This window comes from Eimeria maxima, genomic scaffold (genome assembly GCF_000499605.1).
Source record: "Eimeria maxima Weybridge genomic scaffold, Emw_scaff433, whole genome shotgun sequence".
NCBI lineage: Eukaryota > Apicomplexa > Conoidasida > Eucoccidiorida > Eimeriidae > Eimeria > Eimeria maxima.
In genome coordinates, this window is record NW_013563853.1 from 15,022 (window position 1) to 26,805 (window position 11,784).

General features: G+C 43.0%; 3 protein-coding genes across 3 annotated transcripts; 1 reads left to right on the plus strand and 2 right to left on the minus strand.

Moving 5' to 3' along the window:
• Nucleotides 1-2,748: 2,748 nt before the first annotated feature.
• Nucleotides 2,749-5,469, minus strand: EMWEY_00032870 (phenylalanyl tRNA synthetase isoform, putative; the record flags this gene model as incomplete). Its single annotated transcript, XM_013478452.1, has 7 exons — nt 2,749-2,809; nt 3,925-3,996; nt 4,124-4,218; nt 4,493-4,585; nt 4,814-4,907; nt 5,095-5,201; nt 5,365-5,469. 7 exons carry the CDS (start codon nt 5,467-5,469, stop codon nt 2,749-2,751), a joined length of 627 nt encoding a protein of 208 aa, XP_013333906.1.
• A 2,545-nt stretch (nt 5,470-8,014) lies between these two features.
• On the plus strand, nt 8,015-9,028 carry EMWEY_00032880 (hypothetical protein, conserved; the record flags this gene model as incomplete). Its single annotated transcript, XM_013478453.1, has 3 exons — nt 8,015-8,204; nt 8,455-8,602; nt 8,941-9,028. 3 exons carry the CDS (start codon nt 8,015-8,017, stop codon nt 9,026-9,028), a joined length of 426 nt encoding a protein of 141 aa, XP_013333907.1.
• Nucleotides 9,029-9,973: 945 nt separating this feature from the next.
• On the minus strand, nt 9,974-10,728 carry EMWEY_00032890 (hypothetical protein, conserved; the record flags this gene model as incomplete). Its single annotated transcript, XM_013478454.1, has 3 exons — nt 9,974-10,084; nt 10,312-10,404; nt 10,654-10,728. 3 exons carry the CDS (start codon nt 10,726-10,728, stop codon nt 9,974-9,976), a joined length of 279 nt encoding a protein of 92 aa, XP_013333908.1.
• Between the last annotated feature and the right edge of the window lie 1,056 nt (nt 10,729-11,784).

The following is an 11,784-nucleotide window of genomic DNA, read 5'->3' on the forward strand; positions in this document are numbered from 1 at the left end:
GGGGGGGGGGGGCCCCAAGGGTACAGACAGAAGGCAACAATAAGGCTACAGGGCCCCCCTTCTTCCTAGGGGCCCCCACCAGGGGCCCCTACAAGGGGCCCCCCCTAGGGGGCCCCCTTTTGCAGACACTATAGAGCCCGTATGAGCACCATAGGAGGGCACCTAGGAGCTGTTTGGGCCCTTCCAGGGGCCCCCCTGGGGCCGTGTAGTGCACCGTAAGGGGCCCATGGGGGCCCCTTGGGGGCCCCCTCAGTGTGCTGTAACCATTAGGGGAAAAGGGTACTGCTGCGTTGCTTATTATTTCTTTATTAGTTATGCTGTTTATTAAGGAAATAAATAATAGGAATTAAGTGTATAAGGGGTATTATTAGTAATAATAGAGGGAAGAATAGTGTTATATATAAAGACAGAGATAGACAAGCACATGCAGCAGCAGCAGCAGCAATCGGAGTAATAGCAGCAGCAGCAGCAGCAGCACGAGCAGCAGCAGCAGCAGCAGAGCGACCGTGGTGACAACACAGGAGAGCGGCAGCAGCAGCTTATAAGGCTATTAATGCTTATTTGCGGTGTTTTTTCCTCTTTTTTCTTATAACTAAATAAAATAATTAATATTATTAATTTAATTAATAAATAATATCCTTTTATTGCGTTAAATACACTAAAAATACACTAAAAGAGCAGCAAGACACAGCAGATTAGCTGCTGCAGTCAACAGCAGCCTGTTCCTGCTGCTGCGCTGTGGCATATTTGGGGTGTATAGGCACCTCCCTCTCCTTTTTTCTTCCTTTTTTCTTTTATTAATATAATTAATTAACTCATTTTTATCTATATTTCCCCTTTATAAGCAGCAGACAACAGCAGCAGCAAGCACAGCAACTAACCACCAGCGACAGCAGAGCGTAGCCAGCAGCAGCAGCAAGGGGGCCCCCTTTCTCAACACTCTTTGCTGCTCTGCAGCAGCAGGGGGCCCCCACATTGTTCACTTACTCTTTCTCTTGTTTTTTCTTTACTTTTTATTTCTTTTATATTTAGCTGCTGCCTCCATACCCTTCCTCCTTGTGTGGGTACTAGGGGGGAGCCTACTTACGGGGGCCCCTTCTGCAGCAGCAGCTGCAGCAGCAGCAGCAGCAGCAACCTTCTACCGTCCTTCTCCTTCTTTTTGAACCTTTCCCCTGCATGTTCCCTGGTTATAAGGAGGCCCCCTTAAAGGCCTCCCCGGAGGGGGGCCCCTCAGGGGGCCCCATTGTGGGCCCCCCAGCCGGGGGTTCCTCCCCTTGTTTGGGGCCCCCTAGGGGCCCCCTAGATGCCTTTGTTGCCCGTGCAAGGGTAGCAAGGGGGCCCCAATTGCTGCAGGTAATAGAGGAGGCATTGCTGCATCCTGATGTCTTTGTATATGGTGAGCTATTAGCCTTAGAAAATGTGCAGCAGTTAGGGGGCCCCTCTGCATGTATAGAGGGGGCCCCTGCAGGAGTTGAGAGGGCCCCTGCAGGCATTGAGAGGGCCCCTTCAAGTACCGAGGGGCCATCTGCCTGTTTAGAGGGGGGCCCGCGTGCTCTATTCCTGCTGCGTCTAATGGCATCGGGTACAGTTAAGGACCTTGTTAAGGCCATGAGGGGCCCCCTAAGGGGGGCCCCTGTACCCTATTTGCTGCTAGAGAAACTGCGGCTATTAACAATTGTCTCCTTAGCATCTGTCTCCTCTTCTGTCTCCTTCAAGGACCTGCAGGAGGAGTTGGGGGCCCCCGGCTGCTGCAGCAATACAGAGGGGCCTCCACAGGGTACAACAGAGGGGGCCCCCCTACAAGGATCTGCACCAATTGACTATGGCGTGCAGCAATCTAGCAGTCCCCTCGGGGGCCCTACAGCAGCAGCAGCAGCAGCAGCAGCAGCAGGAGGACCAGCAGCAGCAGGTACTGGTGCTGCTGCAATAGCTGCAGCGGAGTCATTAGCAGCAGCAGCGGAGTGTGCTGCTGCTGCATCAGCAGCAGCAGCAGCAAGAAAAGAGTATCTAGATAATAAAGATATAGAGTATTTATTAATAAAAAGTATACGTATAAATATAATAAAAGGAAGAATAAATAAACAATTGGGGTGTATAGTCACCTATGGGGCCCTAAATAGGGACCCTAATAAGGAGGATATAAATACAATGATTAATATATATAAACATATTAATAATAAAATTAATTGTACCCTTTCTTTATTATATAATACAAAAGAGGCCCTATTACAGCATTAATTATATTACCTATAGGGGCCCCCTGAGGGGGCCCCTATAGGTAATATACCTTTAGTTGCCTTTTAGAGGGTACTGGGGGCCCTTTCTGTACCCTCTAGGGCCCCATGGGGGCCCAGGGAGGGTTCTAGGGGGGCCCTGGGGTTTAGTGGAGGGGCCCCTACTGTATTGTACAGACCTACAACAGTGTTCTAGGGGGACCCTAGGGGCCCCTAGGGGACCCTATTACCTCATAAGGGGCCCAAGGGGCCCCCTTATACCTTTAAAAGGGGCCCAAGGGGCCCCCCAAATACCCTCAGGGGCCCAAGGGGCCCCCCAAATACCCTCATGAGGGGCCCAAGGGGCCCCCCCGTTTCTTTTTTCTTACATCTGGGGGCCCCTAAAGAGGTATCCTGTGCTGCTGCATGCAGACATCAGCCCCAGAGACACTAGCTATGGGGGCCCCCAAGGGCCCCCCCAACCCAGTAGACAGACACCTTAGGGGCCCCCCTGAGGAGAAAGCTCAGGGGGCCCCTATTGGCGTATAATAGGGGCCCCTATAATAACCTTCTTACTAGTGCGCTTTGAAGTCTCTCTAAGGCAGCATAACTAAACCCTAAACCCTAACCCTAAACCCTAATCCCTAACCCTAAACCCTAAACCCTAGATAAGGGTTTAGCCAAAGCAACAGAAAAGAAAACTTTTTATGTCTCTGTTTGCCCTCTTAGGGCAACAGAAAAACCAACAGAAACAATGGGGCCCTTAGCGACACCCTAAGGGGCCCCCTTGGGGGGCCCCCGTTGGTACCCAACACACATTGCATGCACCATGGGGGCCCCCAGGGGCTGCATGCAAATATTTAAATGCTACTTGCTGCTACCTCAACATATAATAGAGATATAAGAGGCAGCAGCGGGGGGCCCCTAGGGGGACCCCTACGGGGCCCCCAGCCTGTGAGGAGGGGGGCCCCCAGTGGGCCCCCATTAACAGGGGGCCCCCTTAGTCCCTTATACACCCCCTAGGAGTGCCTTAGGACCAAAGAGTTCTCTTATATTACTTATGCCGTACTTAATCATGGTGGGGCTGCATGCACAGACAAGAAAGAAAAAGGAAGAAAGAAGAGGAGATAAAAGGAGATAAAAAGGGACACATATAAATATAAAAGGAGACAATAAAATAAAAGTACTAATAAATAAATAAATAAATTAATAAATAAATAAATAAATAAATAAATAAATAGTCTCCTTTTAATTCATTTATATAAATAAAATATCTAACATAAATAATAATAAAAACATAATAAATAAAAGAAAATAAATTATATATTTAATTAATTAATTATTTATTAATTAATCTATTTATTTATTTATTTATTTATTTATTTATTTATTTATTTATTTATTTATTTATTTATATTATGTTTCTTACCGTTCAAGAGATAAACCCCAAGCAATAACAGAGACAGAAGAAGGAAGATCCATTGGTCTAGTCATCTCTGGTCTAAATATACCACTATTTCCTACCTCTATCCATCTATAAATAAATAAATAAATAAATAAATAAATAAATTAATTAATTAATTAATTAATTAATAGGGGAGGTAGGTAAGTAGGGAGTTATCCTGCTTTTTTTATATTAAAAAATATATATTATTCATTATTTTACTCCAAACCCTAAACCCTAAACCCTAAACCCTAAACCCTAGCTCACCGTTTAAGACCGGGATGAAACCCGAATATCTCCATGGAGGGTTCGGTGTATGGATTGAAGGTAGGTTTAAATCTGTATACAAACCCTAAACCCTAAACCCTAGGGGGAGTATCCAAACCCTAATTTTTAACCCTCGTCACTAAAACCGCTAAGTGTAAACCCTAAACCCTAAACCCTAAACCCTAAACCCTAGACATACTTAAGTTGCTGAATACCAATAGCCTTATAAAAAGTCTCCATAACACCCATTAAATGACCTAAAGAGAGGTTTGTACCTGCAACAACTCCCTCTACCTGCATATACACCCCAATATATAAAAAAACCCTTATTATATATATAATTCTTTATGCATATGCATGCATGCATGCATGCATGCATGCAGGAAGGTATGCATGCATGCATGCAGATCGTCTAAATATATTTCATCCTTTCTTCTACATTTATTTACCACCCCTTGGATCCTAATACCGTAGGGTTTAGGGTTTAGCAAAGATTACTTAATTAGGGTTTACGTAGGGTTTAGGGTTTAGCTAGGGTTTAGGGTTTAGGGTTTAGGCTTCTCCTTACCTGATGGAATTCTGCCAAATGTGTTGCATCTAAATTCTCATTACGAAAGACGCGATCGATCGAAAAAAGTTTACGAGGACGAAATTGTCCTGTCTGCAGCACAAACCCTAAACCCTAAACCCTAAACCCTAAACCCTAGAAAAACCCTAAACCCTAAACCCTAGAAAAACCCTAAAACCTAAATTTGGATGTTTATTTGTGTTACAACGGACTCTAAGAAACACCAGGGAATCGGACTGATACAGGCTCGAGGCCCCCACAAGGACAGCAGCAACAGCAGCAGCAACAGCAGCAGCAGCAGCAGCAGCAGCAGCAACAAACCTTTTTGTATTCTTGAGCTATCTGATATAGACAACGAGCAGATACAGAAGTTGTGTGTGTCCTCATCACATTCTTCAGAGATTCCTCCAGGGACCTAAAAAAAAGCCCCAAAATAGAGCATGCATGCATGCATGCATGCATGCATGAATGCAGCTATGCATGCATGCATGGATGCGTGCATGCGCTATAAAGAGGTTTCATGGTGCATGCAGCCCTAAAGGGTTAAATAAGAACGCATGCATGCAACCCTAAACCCTAAACCCTAAACCCTAAACCCTTACCAGGTATATCCCCATCCTGTAGATCCACAACCGCCTTTTTCATGCATTTGTTTAACAGCAGAAACAAATTGTTGAGGCAATAAAGACGCATTTGCGTTCTCTGGGTTCTGAGACACACTCCAAACCCTAAACCCTAAACCCTAAACCCTAAACCCTAGAAAAACCCTAAACCCTAAACCCTAATTTCTGAGTTCAACCGAAACCCAAATATATTCGTTAACATAACCCTGTTAAATACACAAACCCTAAACCCTAAACCCTAAACCCTACCTGAATAAAGAAAGTATCTTGTGCATCTCTTGCTGGATGTTGTTGTGGCATATAAAGGGCATCAAAACACCAAAAGGAAGGATCTACATATTGATTCGTATCCATCTCCTGCAGCACCAACACATCCATGCATGCATGCATGCATGCATGCATGCATGCAGCTATCTGCTGTTGCTGTTGCTGTTGCTGCTGCTGTTGTTGTTGTTGTTGTAGCTGCTGCAGAGAGGACCAGAAGGACCCCCGTAGACCCACAGGTGTCCTCCCCAATCCTAAACCCTAAACCCTAAACCCTAAACCCTAAACCCTACCTCGAAACCCATAGTAGTTAATATATGCTTAAATTGTTTCTGTACAAGCATAAGAGGGTGTGGGGCCCCCCGTCTTAATCTTTTGCCACTAGCAAAAAAATTGTAGGGTTTAAGCTCTATACACACATATACACACAAACCCTAAACCCTGAACCCTAAACCCTAAACCCTAAAGTCTAAAGTTCAAGGGTTTATAAAGAGGAAGCAATAATCCCTATTCCATAAGACGAGCTCGGCAAAAAAAAAAACAATCAGAACTAAACCCTAAACCCTAAACCCTACAAACCCTAAACCCTAAACCCTAAACCCTAAACCCTACAAACCCTAAACCCTAAACCCTAAACCCTACAAACCCTACAAACCCTACAAACCCTCCAAACCCTAAACCCTTGGGTATAAGAATTTACCTTTTTCTTTCCATTGATCATTAGCAATTAATTTAGCATCTATATCTGCTAAGGGTTTAGATATAAATAAAGAAAATTTATTCCCTTTTTTTATTATATTATATTTTATCTTACGTTGCTCTATTAATTTTCTCCTTTTTAGGTCCTAGTTTATATAAATAAATAAATAAATAAATAAATAAATGCAATATAACTATAAGTAACAGCAGCAGCAGCAGCAGCAGCAACAGCAGCAGCATCAGCAGCAACAACAGCAGCAGCAGCAGCAACTTCACGAGCAGCAACATAAGCAGCAACAAAAGCATCATTATAACCATCAAAACAATCAGCAGCAACAGCAGCAGCAGCAACAGCAACAGCAACAGCAACAGCAGTAGCAACAGCAACAGCAGCAGCAACAGGAGCAGCAGCAGCAGCAGATATAAATAATACCTGTATAATTTTTTCTGGTGTTTGTGTATTATTAATATTAGCTAGGGTTTGCATAAGTTCTTTTTCTTTATTTTCTTCTTTGTTGTTATATAAAAAGCCCCAATCTTTTATTGCATGCAGTGTATCTTTTATTATATCTTTTATTATATTATTATTATTATTATTATTATTATTATTATTATTATTATTAGGGTTTATATTATTAGGGTTTATATAATTAGGGTTTATCTTTATTTTTTTTGTATTTTTATCTATTATACACCAATTCATCTTTAATGCATTCGTAAACCCTAATTCAACCCTAAACCCTAATTTTTTTTTTAGGTCATTTAATTCATAACCCTCTTCCTAATAAATAACACACAAATAAACAGCAAACACTTCCTCCTCCTGCTGCTGCTGCTGCTGCTGCTGCTGCTGCTGCTGCTGGTGGTTGTGGAGAAGTACGGGGAAAGGAGAGGATTGGATTGATGGGCTGTAAAGGGGAGGATTAGGGTTTAGGGTTTAGGTTGGGGGTTCGCAAGATTAGGGTTTTGGGCTTAGGTTGGGATATTGCAGGGTTTAGGGTTTAGGGTTTAGGTGGGTGTTTCGAAAGATAATGGTTTAGGGTTTAGGGTTTAAGGTTGGTGTTTAATCGAATTAGGGTTTAGGGTTTAGGGTTTAGGGTTTGCATACATTAGGGTTTTCTTGCATCCATTTTACAAGATTAGCCTCTGGTGTTCCTTTTTCTGCATATTCTTCTCCTTCTTGTGTAAGAATAAAAAGGGTTTTCTCTTTTAGTGTTAATACAATATATTCAATTGCTTGTAGGGCCCTACATAGTCCTGTTATCTTCTCATGGGGCCCCCATTGAGGGTTCTCCTGCAGCAGCAACAGGGTACTGGGTACTGTACCTGCAGCAAATAAGCTGTCTAGACACCGGAGAAGCTGCAGCAAAGATTCCTCATCCGACGACATCCTCGTTAGGGTTTAGAGTTTAGGGTTTAGGGTTTACCCTTCCTACAGTTTAGGGTTTAGGGTTTAGGGTTTACAAGCAATGCGGGTTCGTTCTGTGGACAAAAGAAACAAACCCTTAACAACTACCAACGCAATAAGACTAATCAAGGAAGAAAAACACTAATTAAATAAAAAAAAACCCGACGTCGAGGGTTTAGGGTTTAGTACGGTTTAGGGTTTAGGGTTTTGCTCCATCGAACCGGTTGCGCCGACGGGGGCCCCAGTGGGGGGGCCCCACCAGTCTGTTGCTCCGTGGGGAGTCTTGAGGGTTTAGGGTTTAGGGTTTATGCTCTTGTTTGTCTGTATACATTTATTTTCTTTCTTTTTAATTATTTAGACATCTGACGGATTTTCTTTCGTTTCCCCAAATACTATTTTAGGGGGTTTCCCTACAAATTAGGGTTTAGGGTTTAGGGTTTAGGGTTTACAATGGTGCGATCTGTGTTATTTGTATGCTTGGGGAATGTAAATAGATCCCCTACAGCGGAGTATATTTTCCGTAGTAAGATGAATCTACCTGCAGGGGGCCCCTCTTCTAGGGGCCCCCCTGCAGGGGGCCCCCAAGGGTTAATTGTTGCTTCTGCAGCAACAGGAGGACATACAGAAGGAGATCCAGCAATGACGGAGATGATTGCTGCAGCAAGAAAAAGAGGAGTTGATCTTACACCTCATAGAGCTAGACAAGTTAGATCCTCAGGTATGCTCTAGGGTTTAGGGTTTAGGGTTTAGGGTCTAGGGTTTAGGGTTTAGGGTATATTCAAAAGTAAGCGTTTAGAAAATTCAGGGTTTGTAGTGTTTGTAGTAGTATTTATTCTTGTTTATGGGTAATTGTTTGTATAATTCCTGATATTGTTGTGTATTTTAGGTTTTTTCTGTATTTTTATTTTTTCCTAGGGTTTAGGGTTTAGGGTTTAGGGTTTAGGGTTTAGGGTTTTTTTTTTTTTCAGATTTTGAGGATTTTGATTTAATAGTAGCAATGGATAAATCCAATCTTCGTAATTTAACAAACATTTGCCCTCCTAATAAAAGACATAAATTAAAACTTTTATTAAGGGATTATGCTCCTTCTTGTGGCATAGAGGAAGTACCTGATCCGTATATAAACCCTAAACCCTAAACCCTAAACCCTAAACCCTAATAACACTAAATGTATCCATTAACACATTTATTAACGGATTATGCTCCTTCTTGTGGTATAGAGGAAGTGCCTGATCCGTATATAAACCCTAAACCCTAAACCCTAAACCCTAATAATCGCTAAACCCTAAGTAACCCTCATGTGCCCTATTAAGACCTTAGTAAACCCTAATTTCTCCGTAAACCCTTGATACACTCCTAAGAATATGCTCTCTAGTGTTTGCATACACTTCAATGTTATAACCTTTTTGAGGGTTTAGGGTTTAGGGTTTAGGGTTTGTGGTGGTTGTGTGCAGATACTACGAAGGACGCCACTCGAATGTTTTTTGTTTAATTGAGCAAGGGGTAGATGGTCTTATAGAGAAGGAGGGAATAAAGAATTAAATAAATAAATAAATAAATAAATATAAATAAATAAATAAATAAATATAAATATATTTAAATAAAGAAAAAGGAGAGAGTTTGATGTATATATCTCCTTTTTCCTCCTTATGGGCATAAATCCTAAACCCTAACCCTAAACCCTAAACCCTAGCTAGTTTGAATGTATTAAACCCTTAGATTGACAAAACCCTTGTTTTGTCGTAAACCCTCGTTTTGTCAATCAAACCCTACATAGATATAAACCCTAGGGTTTGTGTATCTATAGCCAAACCCTAAACCCTTGTATAGACAAACACCATGCAACTATCGCTAAACCCTAAACCCTAAACCCTAAACCTTCAGCGACCCTACCTAAACCCTCTACAGACGCCGCAGCAAGATATAATTAGATATTAGGGTTTATGCTAGATATCAGGGTTTACATTAGGGTTTACGTTAATCCTTTTCTCTTGTGTATATACACCACAATAATAAACTTTATAGAGCAAATTAGTCCATCAAGCTAAACCCTAAACCCTAATTAGGGTCTGTAGGGCAGCGAGCTGTACATACACTGCAAGTCACCGCCGCTAATGGCGAGCAGCAAGGTGTACACACTAATAGCCCCCTTGGCTACCTCTTTACAATTCCTGCATGCATGCATGCAGGCATGCATGCATGCATGCACAGATCAATTCGTGCATGCATTATCTGAATGCATGCATGATCTGCATGCACGCATGCATTATCTCCATGCATGCATGCATGCATTATTTGCATGTATATATTATCTGCATGCATGCATGCATTATCTGCATGCATGCATGCATGAATGCATGCGTTGAGGATTGCCTATCAAAGCATTCCCGCTGCGTCTCAAAAAGCCCCAAAATATCCTCTAAAGCCCCAAACTCTGCCAATGCATGCAGATACTACCTGCATGCATGCATGCATGCATGCATGCACTTACTTGGCAAGTTTATGAGGGAAAAAAAGCCCCAAATCTGTAGTCTTAGGGTTTGTTGATCCCATAGATTCAGATAACATCATAGACTCCTCACAGAAACGATAGTTCACCTACACCACAAACCCTAAACCCTAAACCCTAAACCCTAAACCCTAGAGAAGAAAGGATAGCGTAAACACTAGAAGGAAAGGGTTTGTTGCTGTGTCTCTACGTTGCTTATAAACAATACTAAGTAACAAACAGATACATATAAGCATAACAACAAGCACACTATATACATACACACTAAACCCTAAACCCTAAACCCTAAACCCTAAACCCTAAACCCTAGACTTACAGTCATCATATACCATATAGGGAGACCCGTAGCAAAAATACTAAAAAGATTCCAATAGTAAAGTCTTGCTCTATCTGCCTCTAACATATTGGGCTGCATACAATCACAACAAACCCTAAACCCTAAACCCTAAACCCTAAACCCTAAACCCTAAACCTTAAACCCTAGGGTCTTGGCTGTTCTTCCTTCGATCCTCCTACATAGAGCAACAAGCTGTCTCCTCTTGTCTCCTCCCTCTCTCCCTGTGTGTGTGTCTCTCTCTCTCTAATGAGAAGGGTTTACCTAGACGTAGGGTTTGAGTCTAGGGTTTAGGGTTTAGGGTTTAGGGTTTAGAGTCCTTACACGCCTCAAGAAGCGATCCCTTGTAAACTGCGGCAAAGGCAGATTAATCCTTGCGGCTCTTGATAGGAATAACATTGCTGCAGCAGCAGCAGCAGCAGCAGCAGCAGCAGCAGCAGAAGCAGCAGCTGCAGCAGCAGTATATTATATATATGTGTCCCGCTCCCCAGGGGGGTATGTAGGGTTTGGGTATACTAAACCCTTTTTTAGGGTTTCTTTGTTTTATAAACCCTAATTTATAATAAATAAAAAGAAAAAGGGTTTATTTACTCATAAACAAATACAAGAAAAGAAGGAATAAATAGGAGCAGCAGCAGCAGCAGCAGCTGGGGCTGGTTGTTGTTGCTACTGCTGCTGCTGCTGCTGTTGCTGCTGCTGCTGCTGCTGCTGCTGCTGCTGCTGCTGCTAGGGCTCCGCTCCTTCGTACATATAGTTGGGGTTTGCTTCCCTTCTTTGTTGCAGATAAAAAGTATTTAAGGGTTTAGGGTTTAGGGTTTTTTTGTTTATTTTATTATATAACTCCTTCTTATACTGCTCCTTGGCATTAATAAACCCTCGTAAACCCTCGCAGTAGCCTCCGCAGAGGGAGCAGCAGCAAAAGTCCTGCTCTTGTTGCAGCAGCAGCAGCAGCAGCAGCAGCAACAGCAGCAACAGCAGCAGCAGTAACAGCAACAGCAGCAACAACAGCAGCAGCAGATTAAGTTTGGTGGTTTGTTGAGGGTTTATAACCAGAGAGGATAGGGACCCTTTGCTGCCAAGAACTCCCGTCGCTCTCTAGGGTTTAGGGTTTAGGGTTTAGGGTTTGTGATCGGCAGCAGCAGCAAACCTAACTATCTTGCTTTTGTGTCTCTTTGCTGCAGCAGCAAGCAGCAAATATATTCTTCATGCTGCTGCTTGCTGCTGCCGCCTAGAGGCGGCTCTCCTCCTCCCGTGTCAATATACCTTGACTGCCACAGCAGCAGCAGCAACAGCAGCAGCAGCAGCAGCAACAGCAGCAGCAGCAGCAGCAGTTGCAGCAGCACCACAACTTCTTGTGTCAATTTGCTGCAGCAAATGAAGCAAGCAGCAGCAGGCGCCACAAGGGCGCCTAGGTGTCTCCTTTTCTTTTGTCTCCTTTCTGCTTCGTTAACTGCA